The sequence below is a fragment of the Apostichopus japonicus genome, chromosome 20 (genome assembly GCF_037975245.1).
Source record: "Apostichopus japonicus isolate 1M-3 chromosome 20, ASM3797524v1, whole genome shotgun sequence".
NCBI classification, from domain to species: domain Eukaryota; kingdom Metazoa; phylum Echinodermata; class Holothuroidea; order Aspidochirotida; family Stichopodidae; genus Apostichopus; species Apostichopus japonicus.
In genome coordinates, this window is record NC_092580.1 from 19,184,698 (window position 1) to 19,208,601 (window position 23,904).

Below are 23,904 nucleotides of genomic sequence, written 5' to 3' on the forward strand. Positions count from 1 at the left end.
GTCATTAAAAGAAATATTTCAATCTTACTTAAATGACTCCTTTTTATTATTCTGGCCTTAGTTTACTTGGATCTTGGATTGGTAAAGACATCACAATGTATGCTTCACCGGTGATAATTTGTGTACTGTTTACGGTTACCGTGGTATTTTCGATTCCGGTAACTGAAAGGACCAACGAGGATGACAACATGATCAGGAGGGTAAGTTGTAATATTTGACAGTTTTCAACGTATAGCTGACTCTATGTTTGTCTTATGGCTGACTTTATGTCTGTCGTATACCTGACTCTATGTTTGTCTTATAGCTGACGCTATGTTGGCCTTTTAGTTGAATCTATGTTTGTCTTATAGCTGACGCTATGTTTGTCTTATAGCTGACTCTATGTTTGTCTTATAGCTGACGCTATGTTTGTCTTATAGCTGACTCTATGTTTGTCTTATAGCTGACTCTATGTTTGTCTTATAGCTGACTCTATGTTTGTCTTATAGCTGACGCTATGTTTGCCTTTTAGCTGACTCTATGTTTGTCTTATAGCTGACGCTATGTTTGTCTTATAGCTGACTCTATGTTTGTCTTATAGCTGACGCTATGCTTGTCTTATAGCTGACTCTATGTTTGTCTTATAGCTGACGCTATGTTGGCCTTTTAGATGACTCTATGTTTGTCTTATAGCTGACTCTATGTTTGTCTTATAGCTGACGCTATGTTTGTCTTATAGCTGACTCTTTGTTTGTCTTATAGCTGACGCTATGTTGGCCTTTTAGCTGACTCTATGTTTGTCTTATAGCTGACGCTATGTTTGTCTTATAGCTGACTCTATGTTTGTCTTATAGCTGACGCTATGCTTGTCTTATAGCTGACTCTATGTTTGACTTAAAGCTGACTCTATGTTTGTATAAGGCACTGAAAAGAGGCAAAATTTTCTAATCATTCTGGGCGATACCGCGGTAACGATATGTATGTATGTATGTATTTTAGATCCTCCTGCAAGCGGGAACTCGCGAAGAAGCCTCATTGGCTTATCAAAGCTGCAAGCTGACCGAAGTCAGTCTCTTACATTCATATTTAACGTCCATGATCATGAATTGTCAATTGTCAACAACTCTGTAGGCCTAACTGGACGATATACATTAATCTTGGAGTGACTCGAACCGGGGACCTTATGATTGGAAGGCACCGGCGTTAACCACTGAGCTGACACTCCACTTTTGAAATATTGAAATATATTGAAATTTATTTGAAATTGAAGATTTTGAAATTTACAAGCTAAATATGACTCATTGAGATTTTTAAGGCCGGTAGGAGCAAAATAAAAAGCATTGCTTGGGGCACAGGGCTTTGCCTAGATTGAGGAATATGAAGGGTAAAGACGACCATAAGTGCAAGATAAGAAAAATGATATTATTATTAATAATAATATTTCCACAAAAAAAGAGATTTTTTTATGAAATTATAAGTATTGAGAAACTTGAACAGCTAAAAAAAAAAAAAAAAAAAAAAATCCAAAGATTACGATTGCCTAAATAAAGCTATGGAAGAGCATTTGTTTCTGGTATGAATATTGTGACAGAATAAGCTATTTAAATTTATTTTGTTTTAAGTATGTCTGTTTATTGATTGATTGACTTTTTGATTGATTGATTTTTTGAAACAAAATTTGACTTATAAAGTACAACTTTGAATTCCCTTATTATTTGATATCTTAGTAAATTCACAGACAAAGTAGCCCCAAAGTTCGAATATTTAAGTAAAGAAAAAAACTTGTAGTCCTTGTATCATATATAGACATCTTAAAACTCGAATTATCTTTGTCAGAATGAAAAGAAAGTAATATACGCCATCCTGGCACAAGTGACCAAGTATAATTAAGAGGAACATTGGTTGCATGGTAAAGTGTTCGATTAAAACCTGATGTGGATATGTAAGCAAAATCACGTGAGTGGAGTAGGGTTTATGTCTCTTAACGAGATGGATACACTCTCCCCCGCTCCTCACACTTTTTTGCATTTCCAGGTGGCCTCAGATGCAATTTGGTGCTCCAAATGAGATTTTTTTTTCTCATTTAGAAATGAAAAAAGGGTTTTCTGACTTGCAAAGCGGGGGGCGGAATGATACTTCCGCCCCCATATTTTTCACTAGGGGGCTGGCGCCCTCAGCCCCCCGGTTCATACGCCCTTGTGCATGGTGGTTGGGGGTGGTTGAGAAGGCTTAAATAGAAAAATCAGTATCAGATCAAAGGAGTGGTGTGATGTTGGAATGCTGAGAACATTATGATATAGTTTATGTGCCTGGTGATGAAAAACAGAAAGTATAAAACCGAAGATTAAACGGCACGAACACACTTTCGGTGGAAAACCATCAGTACCGGTAATTGTCAGTAAATCGTTTGCAATTAAATTCATCGAAAATGCTAAAGGTTTGTTATTGTCACCGTAAGTACAGTCTTTGAAGCTCAGATATATATCCGAAGGAGCTATATACTGAAAGATGTATAGATTAGTGGTGTTAACATATTTACAATAAACTATTTGCCAATTTTTTCGAATACTTAATTTGTATCATTTCAGGAGGATTCCGTTAGTGATTATTCTAGTTTTTCCTTTGACTACAGCTTCCTTGTTAAAAGTGAAACTTTCGAAAACATGAGGGGAAAGATTTTGTTCGTTCAGGAGAGGGGTCTCAGAGAATTTTTCTTTGGTTGAAAAATTGAGCGTACTCAGATGCAACTTTTAAAACAATGTTGAAGAATTTGGTTGAGTTTGTCATGTCATCATGGCAGACAATTCCAAAAACTTATTCTTTTTTACAATAAACTATGTGCCAATTTATCTTGATAAATTTCCGAATGTTTTATTTGTATCATTTCAGGAGGATCCCGTTATTGATTTTGACGGTTATAGCTGCGTCTGCGGCTTCACTCGTGAACCAAAACCACCACGGGTCAGTAGAACCGTTTGCAATTAAATTTGCATTGAAATATTATCTCTTCAAGACATTCTAACTACAGGGAACATTGACATCACAGCAAACATGCCAAATTTTTCACATTTCATGGACAATGAACAATAAAATTTTAGTCGGGGAAAGCGAAGCTTTCGAAAACATGGGGGGAAGATGTTATGTCGTTCAGGGAAGGGGTCTCTTAACATTTTGTTTGTAAACTTGAGCGTGCTCAGATGCAACTTTTAAAACAATGTTGAAGAATTTGGTTGAGGTTGTCATGTCATCATGGCAGACAATTCCAAAAACTTATTCTTTTTTACAATAAACTATGTGCCAATTTATCTTGATAAAATTCCGAATATTTTATTTGTATCATTTCAGGAGGATTCCGTTGATTATTCAAGTTATAACTGCGTCTGCGGCTACACTGAAGAACCAAAACAACGGGTCAGTAGAACCGTTTGCAATTAAATTTGCATTGAAATATTATCTCTTTTTTTGGCATCTTCAAGACATTCTAACTACAGAGAATATTGACATCAAAGCAAGCATGCCAAATTTATCACATTTCATGGACAATGAACAATAAAATTTTAGTCGGGGAAAGTGAAGCTTTCGAAAACATGGGGGAAAGATGTTATGTCATTCAGAGAAGGGGGTCTCTTAACATTTTGTTTGTAAACTTGAGCGTGCTCAGATGCAACTTTTGAAAACAATGTTAAAGAATTTGGTTGAGGTTGTCATGTTATCATGGTAGATAAATTCCAACAGCTTATTTTTTTTTACAATAAACTATGTGCCAAGTTATCTTAATTTATTTTCGAATATTTTATCTGTATCATTTCAGGAGGCTCCCGTTAGTGATTATGCTAGTAATTTCTTCGACTACAGCTTCCTTCGTAAACCAAAACCAATGGTCAGTACAACCGTTTGCAATTAAAGTTGCATTGAAATATTATCTCTTTTTTTTGGCATCTTCAAGACATTCTAACTACAGAGAACATTGACATCAAAGCAAGCATGCCATATTATCACATGTCAAGGACAGTGAACAATCAAATTCTAAACGAAAAGTGAAGCTTTCGAAAACATGAGGGGGGGGATGTTATGTCGTTCAGGGAAGGGGTCTCAGAGAATGTTTTTGTCAAATTGAGCGTACTCAGATGCACCTTTAAAACAATGTTGAAGAATTTGGTTGAGGTTGTCATGTTATCATGGTAGATAAACTCAAAAAGCTTTTCTCTGTTTTTTACAATAAACTATGTGCCAATTTATCTTGATTTATTTTCGAATATTTTATCTGTATCATTTCAGGAGGATTCCGTTAGTGATTATGCTAGTAATTTCTTCGACTACAGCTTCCTTCGTAAACCAAAACCAATGGTCAGTACAACCGTTTGCAATTAAATTTGCATTGAAATATTATCTTCTTTTTTTTTTGGCATCTCCAAGACATTCTAACTACATAGAAATTGACATCAAAGCAAGCATGCCAAATTTATCACATGTCAAGGACAGTGAACAATCAAATTCTACACGAAACGTGAAGCTTTCGAAAACATGAGGGGATGATGTTATGTCGTTCAGGGAAGGGGTCTCAGAGAATGTTTTTGTCAAATTGAGCGTACTCAGATGCACCTTTAAAACAATGTTGAAGAATTTGGTTGAGGTTGTCATGTTATCATGGTAGATAAACTCAAAAAGCTTTTCTCTATTTTTTACAATAAACTATGTGCCAATTTATCTTGATTTATTTTCGAATATTTTATCTGTATCATTTCAGGAGGATTCCGTTAGTGATTATGCTAGTAATTTCTTCGACTACAGCTTCCTTCTTAAACCAAAACCAATGGTCAGTACAACCGTTTGCAATTAAATTTGCATTGAAATATTACCCTTTTTTGTTGTTGGCATCTTCAAGACATTCTAACTACAGAGAACATTGACATCAAAGCAAACATGCCAAATTTATCACATTTCATGGACAATGAACAATGAACAATAAAATTCTAAACGAAAAGTGAAGCTTTCGAAAACATGAGGGGATGATGTTATGTCGTTCAGGGAAGGGGTCTCAGAGAATGTTTTTGTAAACTTGAGCGTACTCAGATGCACCTTTAAAACAATGTTGAAGAATTTGGTTGAGGTTGTCATGTCATTATGGCAGATAAATTGAGCTTATTCTCTTTTACAATAAAATATGTGCCAAGTTATCTTAATTTATTTTCGAATATTTTATCTGTATCATTTCAGGAGGATTCCGTTAGTGATTATGCTAGTAATTTCTTCGACTACAGCTTCCTTCGTAAACCAAAACCAATGGTCAGTACAACCGTTTGCAATTAAAGTTGCATTGAAATATTATCTCTTTTTTTGGCATCTTCAAGACATTCTAACTACAGAGAATATTGACATCAAAGCAAGCATGCCAAATTTATCACATTTCATGGACAATGAACAATAAAATTCTAAACGAAAAGTGAAGCTTTCGAAACGTGAGGGGGGAGATGTTATGTCGTTCAGGGAAGGGGTCTCAGAGATTTTTTTATGTAAACTTGAGCTTGCTCAGATGCACCTTTAAAACAATGTTGAAGAATTTGGTTGAGGTTGTCATGTCATTATGGCAGATAAATTGAGCTTATTCTCTTTTACAATAAACTATGTGCCAAGTTATCTTAATTTATTTTCGAATATTTTATCTGTATCATTTCAGGAGGATTCCGTTAGTGATAACGGTAGTAATTACTTCGACTACAGCTTCCTTCGTAAACCAAAACCAATGGTCAGTAGAACCGTTTGCAATTAAAGTTGCATTGAAATATTATCTCTTTTTTGGCATCTTCAAGACATTCTAACTACAGAGAATATTGACATCAAAGCAAGCATGCCAAATTTATCACATTTCATGGACAATGAACAATAAAATTCTAAACGAAAAGTGAAGCTTTCGAAACGTGAGGGGGGAGATGTTATGTCGTTCAGGGAAGGGGTCTCAGAGATTTTTTTATGTAAACTTGAGCTTGCTCAGATGCACCTTTAAAACAATGTTGAAGAATTTGGTTGAGGTTGTCATGTCATTATGGCAGATAAATTGAGCTTATTCTCTTTTACAATAAACTATGTGCCAAGTTATCTTAATTTATTTTCGAATATTTTATCTGTATCATTTCAGGAGGATTCCGTTAGTGATAACGGTAGTAATTACTTCGACTACAGCTTCCTTCGTAAACCAAAACCAATGGTCAGTAGAACCGTTTGCAATTAAAGTTGCATTGAAATATTATCTCTTTTTTGGCATCTTCAAGACATTCTAACTACAGAGAATATTGACATCAAAGCAAGCATGCCAAATTTATCACATTTCATGGACAATGAACAATAAAATTCTAAACGAAAAGTGAAGCTTTCGAAACGTTAGGGGGGAGATGTTATGTCGTTCAGGGAAGGGGTCTCAGAGATTTTTTTATGTAAACTTGAGCTTGCTCAGATGCACCTTTAAAACAATGTTGAAGAATTTGGTTGAGGTTGTCATGTCATTATGGCAGATAAATTGAGCTTATTCTTTTTTACAATAAACTATGTGCCAAGTTATCTTAATTTATTTTCGAATATTTTATTTGTATCATTTCAGGAGGATTCCGTTAGTGTTTACGCTAGTAATTTCTTCGACTACAGCTTCCTTCGTAAACCAAAACCAAAGGTCAGTACAACCGTTTGCAATTAAATTTGCATTGAAATATTATCTTTTGAACTTGTGAAACAATATTCTAGAATGTGGTTGACGTTGTGATGTCATCATGGCAGATCAACTCCAAACGCTTTTGTGTTTTAATAATCTTTTCTCTAATTTTGATAAGTAATGGTTTACATATAATGAAAAAAAAATACTATGTTTTTAACTCAAGTCACCTCCGGGATGGGGACGGGAGGTGGAGAGGAGAGGGAATTGGAGGGGAAGGGAGGTGGAGAGGAGTGGGACGGGGAGATGGCAGACAAAATTTAGTTTTTCTCTCGGTAAGGGGGTTAAATGCTATCATTTCCATTATTGCAACTACATTTACAAGGGTTCACGACTTTGCGTGTGTTTACAATTGATATCGTCCCTGCAAACTCTGCGTGGGGGTGGGGGCTGGGATTTTGGAGGGGGTACTTTTCACCTGCACCTGCACATGTGAACAGAATGAATGGCATCTTTATTGAGAAAAGTTTACATCGACGAACATCTGTACGGCAATTAGTAGCTGTAATAAAATATTATTGACCACTATAGTGAAAGATCACTGTAATGTTTACTAGATTCATGTTATCTTGTTTACTTCATCTCATATTTTTATACTAATTTTATTGAAGTAAATATATTGCAAACAAATAAAGTTTAGGAAATCGTTTATTTTGATTTTCTCAATTTAAATCCAATGAAGTTTCTACATCTACCTTTTTGATACTTTCTCGTTTAATATTTTTGTTTCTTCTTCCTCTTCTTCAGATTGGTACAAATATTGGAATTTGGAAGAAACTGTCAAAACAAAAAAATTGACAATATTAGGAACTCTGACATCCTAATGTCGAACCATCGACGGATTTTTTTGGGGGGTGTTGTTGTAATCTTTCATTTTATTGAAGTCCTCAAGGACCATTTATATAGCTTGGTGAAGGGAACAGGCGATGACGTGAAGTGAGCGGGAGGGGGGGGGGAAGTAAGTGGGAGGGAGGGCGGGAGGATTCGGGAATGGGGGAGGGAGGTATATGAGATGAGCTGAGTTGGTTGGGCTTAGTAAGATGGGGTGCACTGGATTTAGTAAGATATGGTAGGTTAATTTTTGCAGGAGCTAGGGCAGAAGAAATTGCTTTTGATGACTAATACTGATGACTGTATAAGACATGCAGTTTACATGCACTCACGTTTGATCTGTATTCTGAATCACCAAACCTCTGTGATGTTTATAACCTTGCCTTCTAGAAAGTGCCATTGTATGTACCAGGCTCCAGCTAACATATAACAACTGGATAGCTAAGAACAGCTAGAACTAAATCCGAACCTCTTCATTTACTGAAGCCTTGACACAAATAATCCGAGCTGCTCTCGAATGTGATAAGAGGTCTGTGAACCATTATAAGAACTGGGCAAATATAGGAGGATCAATGATTTCATAAAGGAGGGGTGTGGCCATGGGGTGTTTGAAGACATAATATATTCAGACATATATGATAAATTAGGACTAAGCGCAAGGTTGTACCAATCAGTACACTTTAATATTTGAGGTAAGTTGAAGCGGGGAGGTTGGGGGCGGGGGGGGGGGGTGGAATGGACTGACGAAGCCAAAGCGGGAATTCCACTTCCCCTTTGAGCACGCAACTGCATCCAATCCCACGTTTAAAAACACAGGGAGCACCAGCCGTGTCTTAAATATATTCAACATTCACATTTAGTTTATAAGCTTGGAGTTCAACAGCCCGTAACCACAAATTGCCTTCTTTAATTTTATCCAAACCTTTCCGGCACTAAAACCCAGAAAGTTGCGTGGGGCACTTCTGATGGTTTGGGCACTGACAGTGATCAGCAAACATCTGTCTTTCTGTCTATTGATCGATATGTCGCTCCATCAATCTAGCAATTGTAATGCCTTCTTATGATAGGTTTTATAATTCGAATCTTTAACATGTCCCTTTTAGTTTTAACGTTAACTGTCTTCAACACTTATCATAATATATGCTAAATACCGTGTTCTGCAATCTAAAAAGTACCGGTACATAGTCAACACTGCATGAGCATGCGTCAATATCTTTTAGTTTCATAAAAATCAAGCAAAGTTACGACATTTGACATGACATGCAGTGGCGTAGGAAGGTACTTTTGAGTGGGGGGGGGGGCTGAAGACTGATGGCCGGCCTGGGGGAGGGGTCTAAGGGGAGGGGGTGTCATTTGCATTTCCAGGTAGCCTCAGATGCAATTTGGTGCAATATAGCACACTTCAACACCCACTCCATTTTGTAAACTTAATTTTGTATTTTCACCAGGCCTTAGATGCAATTTGGTGTTCCAAATGAGATTTTTTTCTCATTTGGAAATGAAAAAGGGGTTTTCTGACTTGGCGCCCCCAGCCCCCCGGTTCCTACGCCCTTGATGAATGAATGGGATCATGCGGAAGTAGAGGGGAGTACAAACGTGTACAAAATGTGTATTCTGAAGCATATTTGGACTATTAATTGCGTCCATTGCAAGGTCTTAACGCAAAGTTGTGCTAAGAAATACTCTGGTATTTTCGGGTGAGGTTGAAAAGTAGTGTACACCCCCGAACGAGTGGTCTAACTCTTCAACCGACTGAAGTAAACATCCCCGACTGCACCAATTTCCCCCGAGTGAACGACGGATGTGTTAGCCATGCCCCCTCTAACCCGATCAGTGTATTTATGTACGTTTGTCGTAGGGTCCACATGGCAGGCCATAACGACAATCTATATACTACAGTACGTGCGTTGAGGCGTTGTTCCAGGGAGCAGCATCTTAGATGTCAAATACATACACGTATACCCTCTTTATTGTTAAAAGGGTGCATATTTTAACAAGTTTGAAGAAACTACAAAAATCATAGCAAAAGTTCCACTACTTTTAACGCCGTCGCTTCTTTATTAAAGAGACGAGACACGGAAGGAAATGGTGCACCTCTACGGCATTACCCCTCCTCCACCCCCCTCCCCCAACACTCCCGGTCTCCCACACTTGTTCTTATTAAATGTATTGCTTATTTACCATTGTATACCAGGCGTACGACACATTATTGTAATACATCTACATGAAAGCTCCTCTTTCCCCCCATCCTCTGTTTTTATTGTTGTTGACGCCACTGTTCATACATAAGTAAACATGGTATCTTTTGTTGGTCAGTCTTCAGTTTCATGACCCAGTTAAAGAAATCATCCCGTCTTGACGTCGTTACCTGATAATGAGTGGCACTTCAACAAATACAATAGACGATAACGGGACCTATTCTTTCTCATTTCTTTTCATATATTTAAGGAGTCATCGATTTCTTTTCGCATCCATTTTCTCTTTCTATAAAGACCCCCAAGAGACTCCCTGTGAATTTAAAATACCATGAGTTATCAAAAAAGGCCTTCAATTGATCGATACTATCATCCCCCTAAGAACCAAAATAATGATCGGATATCAATGCTTCTTCTTTGGAATAACTTCATGGGCCACCTTTGTGTCTGGTGTACCTTTAATGGGATGGAGAGGCTGGTTGTTTGAGGGGGGCGCCTATATATATATATATATATATATGGTATTGATTCGCCCACATCTGTCGCTAGGCAAAACACGGTTCATATGTCGCTGAGAAAGACATGCCCAGATATATGACCAGTATATGATTCTGTTGCTTAAGTTTTGACGAACCGCAAGAAAAGGCTAACTAGAAATACAAACCACGTGATTGAATATTTTGTTCTTGTTTTGTAGTCCATACTGTGCCAGTGTTTTAAAAACCAATGACGCAAATATTTGGTGGATCTTAGACACAATCCGTTAGACTGAAGTTTTTTTTTTTCTTCCGCGGATACGTTGGAGCATGTTTACTTTTGCCTCTCGAGTTTGCCATGGAATTTGGTCGGTAAAATTAAACCAATAGTATAAAGTTTTACAACATGTTAGTATGACCCAAATTATAAAGTAGATGATGGAGTGAATGAACCGTGAGTTAAATATTATGTGATTTTTAAAGAATCAACTAACTAGAAATTTTAAAAATCTAGACTTTATGATTCGTCGGGATAACTTGGAAATGTTTAAAGACTTTACTTGTGAGGATCAATTAATTCGAAAATGGACGGTGCAAGAGCGGGAACGTCATTGACCAGATCGGAAGACGACGAAAAACCCCGTAAACGAAAACATCGCGATGCTGGAGCGGTGCTTGCGCGAAAACGGTTCGAGAATATCGTAAAGCGTTCTGCTTATTTAAGGAAATGGACTGGGATTATCAACAATGCGGAGAAGAATAAATTAATCAATTGTGAGAAACAAATGCTAAAAACTCAGAAAATTAACGAACTGAAGATATCGCGGTATAAAGAACAGCTGAAACAGGAACTCTACGAAATGGCGGCCGCGAAGAAAGCACTAAAACTTCATTCGGTGCTGGAAGAGGACGATCGCGCGGAGCAACGACGAAAAGTAGAGCGATACGCAGCACGGGGACGATATCAGTACGCCATAAGAAACGAGACCAAAGTCCAAAAGGAAACGATGGAATCTTTTAACGAACGCAAAGATACGGCAAAGAAGCTTCTAGCGCCGGCTAGACGGCAAAGTATGGTCGCACTCACAAATGGCGAGTTGATGGGTTCCGCCGACCCAGAGAATTATTTGAAAGTTGGTCGGAAATTGAGCAAAATCGACATTAGGGACGATTTATATTATTCCAGCTCCGATGAGGAAGATACCGAACTCGTCGGGGAAGTTAAGATGAGTAGTTTGCTGACTCAACAAAATTTTGACACGGAGGGAAGACGGCGGCGACAAAAATCGTCGAAATCCGTCGGAACATCACCGGGAATAAATTTGACGAAATTACGTCACGAACTCGGTCCCGAATTACGTAAACAACTCGACGCTATTTTCATCGACGATCCGGATTACCAGATGTCACCGCTTATGCGAGTCGGTACCGCCTCGGCAGATTCAACCGGTCAGATACCGACCTCTGACGATACCGCGACATCGTCCACGATAAGGATAGATGCAGACGAAGGTGAGATGGAGGACGAGACTGACTTGAATGTGATACAGGAAGATAAAGAAAAGACACCGAGATTAAAGCTTCCTCCTCTCAAAGCAGATAGAAATATTCTGTCATCTATAGTGTCTAGACCAAATGTTGCCAAGCCAATGTTGAGTACGGTTGCGGAAAGCGAGACTATTCAAAGTAGTACTTACAACTGATTCTGTTTGGGAGTATTTTTTTTTGCCCACAATTGCAACTCAAACACCATACCGCTTTAACATGAGGACGAACGGTGCCAATATAGTTACTAATCTGTACTTTCGAGAAGTTTGTAAACCGAAGACGATTGTGTTTTTTTTTTTTTTTTTGGTATTCTGCACATACCTAGTGCTACCCGTTGATTTACTGGGAAGTATTGTCTATGACGCTACTACTTTTTCTCGTGGTAAAGGATAAAATAGTATGGACTTGTTTAACGTCATAAACACACAAATGAATAACCAGTTGCAAGCTTTGAAAAAGAAAAAAATGGTAAATGACCTTGTTAACTAATATTTATTTATTATTCAAATACTCTTTTTTTCAGGCAACTTTGGAACTAATAACTGTTACGATGCGGAGTTAAGACACACTGGATGGGAGAGCAATTGGTCAGGGACAGGAAAAGCTACGGGGTGGGGGAGGGGGGGGGGGTTGCGACTGCCATATCTACTGATTATGATAGTAGGACTTTTGTTGCAAGATAAATTCATTAAGTAAATAATAGTAATAATATCATGACTATTTATTTCTTTTCAACAGTAGATTATGGGGGGATAAAAGAGAACACCTTTCTGAAAATTGACATTTTTAATTAATCACAGACTTTACAATGTAGGCAACACCATATCATCAAACATAATTATTTTAAAACAAGTGTTCTTCTCCATATCTATCTTATTGATCTTAGAACTTAGTGTGAGCAAATGAGATGCTTTTCAGTGAGATGCAAGACATTTGAAGTGGGAGGAGGGAGGGGGTTACTTTTCTGGTTACTGTCCTCCTTGGGAACTTTGGTATGGTTCCTTTACAGTTTTTCTTTTCTTGGTTGAAAAACTGCTTTGTACTGAGTTTTAGTCTGATATGCCATTACCATTTGTCCAAAAATAAAATTGGGGGGGGGGGGGGGTTGAAAAGCTACTAATTTTTCGTAAAAGTATATTGATGTTTAAATCATTCACCATTAAAATTGTTTCAATCAATTAGAATTTACTGCATATTTCAGGCCAAACAGTTTCAGTTAATTCATTCTTTTTATAAATTCAAATAAAAGCTATTGTAAGCAGCTTCGTTAATTTATTGTGATGGGGTGTTCACTTTGGGGAATATTTTGCCTCTCCATGATAAGGGTTACACTGTCTGCCATTAAAATATATCTCTCTAAATAGGCTTCCACCTAATTTGTCTTCTATAAACCCTAGAGTCATCTTCATAGGAAACTTAACCAATACAACAACAACACAAAAAGGTGAATCAAAAACAACTGTATAATTGGATTGAATGCAGAATACTTCTGGCTATTTTTCTTTGTTTTTTTAAAGCAATCAACTTCAGACAATTAGAATATCCTTTTATATCTATTACAATAAACAGAAAACAGTTCAGAAAAGTTTGACCTGGCTAATAAATATCAGCAGCTAACTGCATTGCATTCTTTTATCACCATTTCTAATGTGGACAATTTCAGATCTTCCTTTGTGAATTGGGATGGGGGGTGTGGTGGTGGGGGCACAGTTGGTGGCTGTCGTGACCAAATCCATTGTTACAGCTGCAATACATCTCATTATACCTAGATATTCATCCGTCGTGATAATTCGTGTAGATTTTTTTGGCTTTTTCACCCAAAACAGGTTTTTCAACCTCATTCAAATCTCAGATATTAAAATTAAACCCTATAAATACCATTTACAGATATCATTTTAAGAACTGAAAGTCCTATACAGTATCCTCATGTACAAGACTAATTTGAATCTTGCATTTAACTTAGCTGACTAGCACCTTCAAACTCATGTGCTGTTATGGGCACCTCTTACCCCAAATACCTCACACAGTGTTTTTTTATTATTTTTTTTATTATTGTCATCTTTAATGAGGGTAGTCCTGCAGAAGCTTTACCATCAACTGTTGTGATTATCTTTTTGGCAGGCCTCCCCATCTTCAGATCCTCAGCACTGGACAACAGCCCACCGTAACCTTTGCCCTTTTCAAATATCCGTCAGTACTATTTTTGCAGGACTAGATTTCTGTATTTGGTAAACCGCTTGGTGCTGATATCAATACTTCTGCCTCCTGGTTGGTTTTGATCTTAAGTTTCCTCCAGCCTTGCTTGGCTAATTCTTTCTCCCAGTTGATTCGATGTAGCATAAACAGTTTCATCGCTGCCTGGGCATCTTGCACCTGTTAGATGAGAGAAATGAAAATTCATAGTGAGATGACCGCCTGTCAGATACAATTGTGACTTATTCATGATATGCAGAGATATTATAAACAGTTTCATCACTGCCTGAGCATTTATTTATTCCCTCATGGGAAGCACTCTGAATATATTGCTTAGAAAAATGAATTGCCAAAAATCTCACTAACATTGACTCAGTAACTATTCACATTTCTAATTCTAATAAATGCTACTGATTTTCATAACAATAATAATGCTTTTGACAAATCACACATGATCTAGAAAATTATATTTATCATGGTATTAAGCCAAACGTCACTTGTAAGAAAGTTTTACGATGAATCTGATTTCAGCAATGCACTAAACTCTAAAAGATCTGCCCTGCCGATATTCAGTCTTAATATCCAATAAATTCAGTAACATTTTGTCACCTCTATCGATTGAAACTACAGCATAATTGCCATGTAATTCTCTTGACATAAATAGGTGCATGTAGTAATGTGTTGACTTCTCATCCAACATCAAAACAGATGTGACTGTGCTGGTACATTTTCTTAAAAATTTCTCTTTGTTTATTCAGTGTCAAGCAGAAACAATGTCGATGAAACGATAACTTACGGAATTATGTGCCCCCTCCTGTATTCGAACTTTCAAAACCATCTCAGAGAGCTTTTTCAGCTTTGGCTTATTTCCCTGTGATGCAAAATCGTAAGGATTAAAGACATTTCAACAATAACATTTCAACATTATCTTATATATATATTTCATTCTTAGTAACCTCTAATCATGGCACATCTTTGCTTCTTAAGAGGTGGCCTAGTAAAGATAGTAACAAATAAGGACATGACCACATAAAATCTGGATGTATGGTGACCATAACCCTCACCAGGTAATGAAATTAATGAGACGTGGAATGAATTGATGCTAGTTAACAGAAGTTGACACAGGGTTTGTCATTCAGAGATAAAATGGAACCAGATGCTCCAAATGCTACCTCACAGAGAACATTCATGTAGAACTTTTTTTAAAGGTTTTCTTTCATCTTTGCCTGTTATAATATCATAAAGATACACAGATTCTGAATACAAGATCATTGCCATTTTATCATATTATTTAGCATAGCATTTTTGATGAGTTTTTAGGATATAAATAATTTTCTGTGAGAGGCTTTTTTGTTATATTAGAGTACAAACAATACCTTGCTCATCTCTTTAAACTTCTTGTAGGTCGATGTATCCCGAATCATCGACTTAGGGTGAGTTAAGAATAGTACCTGGAAGAAAACACAGAAGAAGATTAGTATTGAACGGTTTAATTTATACACTTGCAGTACCTCGGTCACAACATCCAAAGTGTATACGATAATCTTATAGAACAAGCTTGTAGGGACGATGCTCTTAAAGAGAATATGATGGACCCATCAGAAGTAAACTATACAGCTGGATGGAGAAGGCGTGAATAGTAGAACTTGTGGTATGTGAAGTATTGTGTACAACAACATGGGGTGCAAGTACAATTCTCCTTGGTATGAGTACAAGGCTCTAAGTGTGAGTATGGGTACTTAATCTTGCACTAATACCTGTACTAGAGTTCCAGAATGGCCCGAGTATGAGGACCAATCCGCCTACTCAAGTACCTCCAGTCTCAGAGCATCTACAACCTGTATACACAATTCATGTTTTGAAGACGTGACTGTTGGTTTTAGTCAAATATATTCAGAAGATTAAATTGTGAAATGTAATGTAGTTGACTGACCTTCAAGTCATTGTGTAAGGCATGACCCACTAGAATTCTACCTTTCAAAATGCTGGACACTTCCTCCTGAACCAATGAGAAATTATCAGCTGTAGAGAAAATAAAAAAATCAATGACAAGTATAGTCATACCCTTGAAAACAAAACGTGACAATTTCTGTGCAGTTTGAGGCATACCGATGCGCGACATGGCTCGCGAAATACAAAACCGCGGTGCGAAATGGCGGTGGGAAACAACAATGAGAAGAAAAAAAAGAGAATTATAAAACTTAATAACAGATGGTTAGTTTGAACACTACTCGAAAATAATCCACTTGCCCATTTTTGCCCAAACAGTCAACTGATATTAAAATATTGCAATTTTTCTGTGCAAACGCTCAGAAATATTTCATGCGCACAAACAGTCCTTTGTGGTGGTTCAATACTTTCAGTTTAACATATTTCCCCTTGTTAGTTTTATCTAAATAGTGTGACTATTAGGATGTGGGTAAAAACAACTAGAAAGTACTTCTCTTCACCTCAACAACTGTAACTACTGTAGCTCATAATTAGTTACTAAATTCTAATTAAAAGTTTTGAAGGAGAACTGTAGTTTGAATGCACTCATTATCTTCTTACCTATATCATGAACACCGAATTTCAAAATTTAATTTAACGGTGCTGTAATATCTCTGTGTTTGTATGAAACTTTGTTGGGACTTGCCAAATGAAAAGGATCAAACAATTTTTTTAAAAATGACAAATTGTAGAATATCTTATGAGCTTGCAACAACAAAGAACAGAAGAGTTAATGAATCATTTAGACCAACCGTTTTGCAGATCCTTGGAGGTGATGCCGGTCACCTCACTCCGAAAGTTGGTGACTTCCTCTTGTGGAGCAACAAACTTGTCGTAAATGCAGAGTCCATGTTGGTTCACGATGGAGACTCGAGCTAGCATGTTTTCTTTGCCGTTGGGACCGATACCAACCATCTCACAATCTAAACCGACATACTTTGTCAACCTACCGAGAAAAAAAAAAAGTTGTTGTGACAATTATATTGATTGTCTGGAGGAGAGGGGACAGGGATGGTAGGGAGGATAGAGGGTGGGAAGGCCACTGCAATGTAAAATAATAATGCTCAAATGTCAAAATGCAACCAAATTTTTGATTTTGATACACACTTTTCCAGTGTGATGTATTCACCTCTCAAATATAGGTTATGTCTTGAGGCCAAAATGACGATGATATCAGCTCCTGTTGAAATGTTAATGTCAAATCACGGTTTCATAAACTCTAAACAACCCCATTTAATATTCTTCCTTTTAGCTTCAGGCAAACAACAGGGCAATGGTGGGTGATATTTGAAATCAGTTGCCCTTGAAAAATCCATTACAGACATGGTACTCCGGTCCAGTGTTCTGTTATAGTGTAATCCGATACAGACATGGTACTCCGGTCCATGGTGTTCTGTAATTGTGTAATTGATTACAGACATGGTACTCCGGTCCATAGTGTTCTGTAATTGTGTTATTGATATACAGACATGGTACTCCGGTCCATGGTGTTCTGTAATTGTGTAATCCATTACAGACATGGTACTCCGGTCCATGGTGTTCTGTAATTGTGTTATCGTTTACAGACATAGTACTCTGGTCCATGGTGTTCTGTAATTGTGTAATCGTTTACAGACATATTACTCTGGTCCATGGTGTTCTGTAATTGTGTAATCGATATACAGACATGGTACTCCGGTCCATGGTGTTCTGTAATTGTGTAATCGATATACAGACATGATAGTCCGGTCCATGGTGTTCTGTAATTGTGTAATCCAATACAGACATGGTACTCCGGTCCATGGTGTTCTGTAATTGTGTAATCGATAACAGACATGGTACTCTGGTCCAGTGTTCTGTTATAGTGTAATCCATTACAGACATGGTACTCCAGTCCATGATGTTCTGTAATTGTGTAATCAATAACAGACATGGTACTTCAGTCCATAGTGTTCTGTAATTGTGTAATCGATAACAGACATGGTACTCTGGTCCAGTGTTCTGTTATAGTGTAATCCATTACAGACATGGTACTCCGGTCCATGGTGTTCTGTAATTGTGTAATTGATAACAGACATGGTACTCTGGTCCAGTGTTCTGTTATAGTGTAATCCATTACAGACATGGTACTCCAGTCCATGATGTTCTGTAATTGTGTAATCAATAACAGACATGGTACTTCAGTCCATAGTGTTCTGTAATTGTGTAATCGATAACAGACATGGTATTCTGGTCCAGTGTTCTGTTATAGTGTAATCCATTACAGACATGGTACTCCAGTCCATGGTGTTCTGTAATTGTGTAATCGATAACAGACATGGTACTCGGGTCCGTGGTGTTCTGTAATCCATGTACTTAAATCGTCCGTCCATATTGATCGACCAGCATCTCAAAATTTCTCAAAGAATCATAATGGTATAGCAAAAAAAAATCAGTATCAATGCGAAAAAAAACAATTTGGCAGTAACAAGACTGATTGTGTGCATACAGTCATCCTTCACGTAAAAGCGATTTGGAACTTTGGGGAGAATGACCGACTAAAGGATTTAACAAGACTGCCACCACACACAGGTACACTTGTGATGACATGAACAGTTTGCGTAGTATAATTAAAGACCTACCCGGCTGATTCGGATCCTTTGTTTAGATTTGGATTTCCCTTCCCATGATGCAATACTTTATTCAAATCATCCGACAATCCCTGTCTATCTTCCTCGTCCATCAGCTCAGGATCAACATCATCAAACCAGATCTCCGGTTTGCTATTAAGATAGAACATTAAAATTAAATGAATAGAACTATAGTGTAGGTTGTGCTCTGAACTCATGAAGATTGGTCTGGATATAATGTACACAGTCTGTTCTATGTATATCAACTCAACAAAACTAAGTGTCAGTCATCTATGGTTTTAAACTGTTGACAGAGAACTGCAGGGTACAGTAACTACAGTACTGAATTGGTTTCAAAGTTTATTTTCTCCAAGAAGGTACTGTAAATGTACTTACTGGTCCATGGCTTTGGCTAATTTTTTCTTCTTTTCAGGTGGTTGATAATTGATGCTCTAAGGGATGTCAAAACAAGAGATCAGAGAGAGTTTACAAACTATTTTAACAATGTTTTTTGTGAAAAACGAATTTCAATTATGGAGTTGAAAGTCTTTGATACCTCAAACAAAAAACATTAATAACATTAGTGCAAATATCTAACAATGGGTGGAGTTTTATCAAAAGCAACTCACTTTAATAAAAGGAAAAACACAACCAAAATGCACTAACAGTTTTGCTACCCTTAAAAACAAGTCACAGACCGTATTTTTTTCCTCAAATCTTACCCTTCTCCTCCCCCCCCCTACCTCTTCTTTTGCCAACCCTACCCTAACAAAAAACAGGGAAGAAAATAAAAAGGCAGGAAAGACTACTAAAAAGGTTGTTAAAAAATCGGCAGAGACTGACAAACACATATATCTCAATTGAAACATTGGTATCTGCAAGAATAAGTTTACCGCAGCTAAGAAAGCTCAAGTTTATCAAACTTTATTTCATCCAAGAATCACCTAATACTGGGAGTTCAATAAAATGTTGAACATATGACCGTAACAAATTATATTGAACATTCATCTAATAAAAACAGCACAATGAATTAATTTGAGATTATATGAAGTTTATACAAGTTTAACTTGATTTTGAAACAAATACACACATTAAAAATGGAAGAGTACTAACATCTTATTTGACAAAAATAATCCAACTAACCATTGCAAATAATTTTCCAAAAAAGCCCTGTACCTTGTCAAGATTGCAAATTGCTAAAGCTCTGATCAGACAGTTAAATCGGTTCCAATGATCTTCTGCAATTAGTGTATCATATTCACACTCAAATACAGTACTTCCATACAGAAAGATCAAAATGCAAGTTTGAAACTTGCAGTATGCATGCAAATGTAAAAGAAAAGGACTGCACTGATTTTTGGATGAAGATTTTCTCAATGAAATTTGACGATTTTACCTTCATTAGATTTCTCCAGTTGCTATCAATTTCTGGTGTTGTCTCCGAGTCAGCTGACCTATCACCTGATATCTCTACAGAAACTTTCCCACCGTCCACATCTTTGACCGCCTTCTTCTCAGTTTTTCCATTCAAATGAGCACCTTTTCTCTTGCTACTTCTTTCTAACTTTTCAACATCTTTCTGCCCTTTACGGTCAGGAGTCTTACCCTCTTCATTACCTCCTTCTTCAATTTTCATCTTCTCTTTGCTATCCGTCTCTGTATTCTTGCCAACTGTCTCCTCCTCCTTTCTCTTCTTTTTCTTGAACTGCCTCTTTCTCTTCTTGAGTTGTTTATCTGACCGTAATTTATCTTTTGTCTCCAATTTTTGGTTCAGTTTTTCTTGACGTTTCTGTTTCCTTTTCCTGGCTTGTTTGCTCACGTATTTGTCAGTTTCTTTACCACTGGCAACCTGTGCCTCGCCTTCAGTTTTCTTTTCAACGTCTTTACCAGATGTCACCTGATCGGTCAAACTGCTCTGTGGGTCCTTTCCGGCTACTTTTGCGCCTTTACGCTTCTTCTTCTTCTTCAATGTCTCATTCTTCCTCTTCTTCAAAATCCACCAAGGTTTGCCACTTCTTCCTGTTCTGGTTTGGATGACATCACCCATTGTTACTTTGTACCATGGACACTTAAGATAAAAAAAGGAAAGCCAAACCAGAGCTGTCAGATGACAAGCATGTCCAAGTTGGGAGACTTAACAAAACTCTTCCTCAATTATGTTAAAAACTACACAGTGAAATTTCTGAAGCCCACTGGCTACTACTCTAAGTCTTGCACGATAAGAACATGTCCAACTGTCCTATGGGTTGTATTCTTTTCGTTTCTATCCATAAGATGAGGGGAAGCTGTTTCGTAGCACATTAGGGTACCATTACATCCATGGATCTGAAGATAAAAATTGAAGAAACATTAAATTCATGTGCGAAGAGAGATTTTTACTCTATACTACATATCCAGACAGTTATGAGAATTCCAAGTACTACGGGATGACCTGGTAATTATTAGTAATGATAGCAGTGGGCTTACTATATTGAATACTGCTCATTTTGTATATCACTGCTCAGATTAGCCTCTGCTCAAATATGGGGAGAGATTACGAGGTACAGTATAACTATATTGCTCACTCACAGGTACTGTTGGCATTTCAATGCACTAGGACAGGAAATAGTTCAGTGTTCAAATTTTGTGCAGCAGTTTTGCAGGATCTGAATTTTGTCTCTAAAAAATTAAAAATATATACTATGGTTTCTGTGTAAAAGAAAAATGCCAGACATATTTTGACTTGTATATACAGCAATTTGAAAATTTTGCATCTATAGGACTTTGCAATGCAATACAGGGTTAAATTATTCGCTGTATTCCCGGTTTCTTCTTCTTGATTCCTTTCATAAACTAATGGAGTTAATACAGCAATGTTTAATACTAGGATTTGAAAATTGCTTATCGGTGACGCAGGAACCTCACAAATGCCTTCTGCCATGAGTACCTGCATTTTAAAATTCCTCTATAGGAACAAACAATACTTAGTTATAATTGCCCCTGCTGGCACACACGCTTGTGCGCAATGGAATCATTCATACCGTCGTTGGTCTATAAAGTGAACAGGAAATCAAATGCAATGTATAACAGAACTTAAAATGTGTGCATTGTCTAAAATCATAACCATTGTTCAGTGTTGGATTTTCAGGAATTTGAGAAGGTTGTCCGAAGGACTACCAGTTTCAAAGATTTTCAAAGATTTGGTAGTCCTGCAAAAAACTTGGTAGTCCTTCCAAATTTTCCACCAAATTTGAAAATGAACACTTTTTGACACTAAAATGTGTAGGTGCGAAATGCAGCATGCATGTGTTAAAAATTAACTTTAAAAACAGACAACCGCTATCCAATATGTAGGAGTAGTCTAATATAGCCTACTTTGTTGTTTTTACAGTGGTATGTGTTCTGCCGTTACGTTCATGTCATTCAAAATACACTTTCACATAACTACACAAGTTTTTGGCGCCATTCACGTAACTGAGTTACAGTATCTGTAAGTTTCCCACCCTGTGTTGGGTTATGCTACGTACACTCACAGCCAATCACAGTTTCGAAATCTTAAGTGTATTGATTAACGTTACTGGACAGTATTTAACGGTCAGACCACTTTGTGGAAGGGTTTATATCGTTCAACTGCATTGCGTGGTTTACAAGTATTATATGGGTTTCACGGTTTTGTATATTGACTGACTTGTCTGTGATATTGCTCTCTAGTAATTACTATAGGCCTATAATAAATAATTACCATAAAAATTTAGGTTTAACACATGTTCACAGCATGCATGTGTTTACGTGATATATCCGAATTGCCTGTAACGACGCTACACGTGCGCCGCATACAAACAGTATTGTTTATGATGTACAATATAAATCCTACCGACTAGAATGATAAATAATTTATCGTTCAAGTAGATAGGATTTAGATTGTTTACTACTGCTCAAGTGCGTACGTCCAGCAATGCATTTTCACTCGGCGTAGGTCTATAGACTGTCAGTGTCTGATCGACTGTTGTTACAACCAGGATAGGAATTAAGATTTGGCTTTGGGGGGCTATTTTGGAAAATGTAAAGTTAAAAACGCCCCTCTTACGGTAAAATGTATTTACAAGGGCTTTTTTAAGGTTAAATATGCTGTTTATGGAAATGATTGTAAGCATTCAATAGGATAAATTATGCACAATTACCCTCTTTCTAGTGCTGCGATCGTAAAGCAAATTCAATTAATTCACCCAATATGGGAGTGTTTAGATACTAGCCTAGGCTCCGATGTTACTCGTTACTCACACGTGTATAGTTTGTAATTTCGCAAAACTAGTTATTTTGCGCATTAACATTAAGTTGTATATACTAAGCTTATCAACCGATTTTTTATTTCTATAAGCGGTATTTAAGAAGCCAAAATACAATTGTAATGCTTCTGAATAAATTGGATAGCGTTAACCATAAATACCAACGCAAACGTCCAAAATAAATAATTGAAAATCAAACTGGATACGGGATTTTTACCTCGGAGTTCAACAACATGCCGCAGAAACGTTGTGCGAAAATGCTAGCCAGCTTACAACAACTGTTGAGTGTTCCATGCATGAGGAAGCAGCAGTTTATAACGCTTCTGTAAATGGATAGCATAACTCTTGAGTGTTTCATACCTTTGCCAAAGGCTAGAGTCTATGGCAAGCCACATGTGCAATAAACCGAGTTCATCGCCGTAAAACTCTCTTTTTCGATCGATAAACTGAGTTTATCGACAGGATAACCATGTTTTTCACGATAAACTCAGTAAATGAGTTTATCGATAAAAAGAGATTATCGATAAACTAAGTTGGTGGGGGACTGAGACCCCTGTTTTATATTTTCTAGAGTGATAAAGCCCTCCTCGCCCTTAATTTGTTATAGTTCATATGGTACTATTTAACTAGTAAAAGAAATAAGTATACCGCTAGAACATGAGTACGAGTACGGACTCAAATATACAATTATACGTTTGCTTTGCAACTCAATGCTTTCAATTCTCACTTTTGCAGCTATTCGTGGGTGAAAGACAATTTAGGGATTTCCAACCAGAAGTATATTTTCGTGAAGGCAATGACTTACGCGATTGAGGGAGTACCGATGACGCAATACCTCCCAGATGTTCCATTCTTAGAAACTTTTGTCATCCGGCACCCGAAGAAAGTTTTCAAATCTTTCAAAAAGGCAACAACTGTCGAATTCGATGTCGATATATCGAAAATGGAAAGGTCCGATATGGTGAATGATATACCGATTTTATCGTCCGCAGTACTTTTATCATCAGTTGTACGAAAAATGGCAAACCGTGAAAAGCATTACCGGTCGAATACCAGTTGTTGTCGACGCTTCTGATCTACCTGCTGATCCGTTTTACGTCAGTATTTTAAATTAGTCGGTTTCCCTTGGAAGAAGAG

The 23,904-nt window shown here is 37.2% G+C and overlaps 3 protein-coding genes across 16 annotated transcripts; 2 read left to right on the forward strand and 1 right to left on the reverse strand.

Annotated features, from left to right (window-relative positions):
• LOC139961714 (uncharacterized) lies at positions 1-7,615 on the forward strand. 14 transcript variants are annotated; one of them, XM_071961131.1, is made up of 11 exons: positions 5-200; positions 2,869-2,940; positions 3,325-3,390; positions 3,791-3,859; positions 4,258-4,326; positions 4,727-4,795; positions 5,197-5,265; positions 5,657-5,725; positions 6,116-6,184; positions 6,575-6,643; positions 7,430-7,615. In XM_071961131.1, the coding sequence occupies exons 1-11, from the start codon at positions 33-35 to the stop codon at positions 7,478-7,480; spliced, it is 840 nt and encodes a 279-aa protein (XP_071817232.1). In that variant the 5' UTR covers positions 5-32; the 3' UTR covers positions 7,481-7,615. The 14 variants fall into 14 exon arrangements, with proteins under 14 accessions (XP_071817238.1, XP_071817245.1, XP_071817237.1 ...); XM_071961137.1 differs by lacking the exon at positions 3,791-3,859 and having other exon boundaries at positions 1-200; XM_071961136.1 differs by lacking the exon at positions 6,116-6,184 and having other exon boundaries at positions 4-200.
• A 57-nt stretch (positions 7,616-7,672) lies between these two features.
• LOC139961707 (uncharacterized) lies at positions 7,673-12,845 on the forward strand. Its single transcript, XM_071961123.1, has one exon. The coding sequence runs from the start codon at positions 10,769-10,771 to the stop codon at positions 11,885-11,887; it is 1,119 nt and encodes a 372-aa protein (XP_071817224.1). The 5' UTR covers positions 7,673-10,768; the 3' UTR covers positions 11,888-12,845.
• A 714-nt stretch (positions 12,846-13,559) lies between these two features.
• LOC139961706 (uncharacterized) lies at positions 13,560-23,104 on the reverse strand. Its single transcript, XM_071961121.1, has 9 exons — positions 22,985-23,104; positions 19,899-20,827; positions 18,899-18,954; positions 18,515-18,655; positions 16,667-16,860; positions 15,859-15,947; positions 15,302-15,376; positions 14,722-14,796; positions 13,560-14,105 (listed from the first exon to the last, which is right to left on the reverse strand). The coding sequence occupies exons 2-9, from the start codon at positions 20,547-20,549 to the stop codon at positions 13,944-13,946; spliced, it is 1,443 nt and encodes a 480-aa protein (XP_071817222.1). The 5' UTR covers positions 20,550-20,827; positions 22,985-23,104; the 3' UTR covers positions 13,560-13,943.
• Between the last annotated feature and the right edge of the window lie 800 nt (positions 23,105-23,904).

What these genes read in the sequence shown, in the direction of transcription:
- LOC139961714 (XM_071961131.1), top strand. Translation starts at nt 33, where the DNA reads ATGACTCCTTTTTATTATTCTGGCCTTAGTTTACTTGGATCTTGGATT. An exon ending in CTGAAGAACCAAAACAACGG is followed by an intron (nt 3,391 to 3,790) that starts GTCAGTAGAACC and finishes GTATCATTTCAG; the next exon opens with GAGGCTCCCGTTAGTGATTA. An exon ending in TTCGTAAACCAAAACCAATG is followed by an intron (nt 6,185 to 6,574) that starts GTCAGTAGAACC and finishes GTATCATTTCAG; the next exon opens with GAGGATTCCGTTAGTGTTTA.
- LOC139961707 (XM_071961123.1), top strand. Translation starts at nt 10,769, where the DNA reads ATGGACGGTGCAAGAGCGGGAACGTCATTGACCAGATCGGAAGACGAC.
- LOC139961706 (XM_071961121.1), bottom strand. Translation starts at nt 20,549, where the DNA reads ATGGGTGATGTCATCCAAACCAGAACAGGAAGAAGTGGCAAACCTTGG. An exon ending in TTAGCCAAAGCCATGGACCA is followed by an intron (nt 18,656 to 18,898) that starts GTAAGTACATTT and finishes CTATCTTAATAG; the next exon opens with CAAACCGGAGATCTGGTTTG. An exon ending in AGTTTAAAGAGATGAGCAAG is followed by an intron (nt 14,797 to 15,301) that starts GTATTGTTTGTA and finishes TTTGCATCACAG; the next exon opens with GGAAATAAGCCAAAGCTGAA.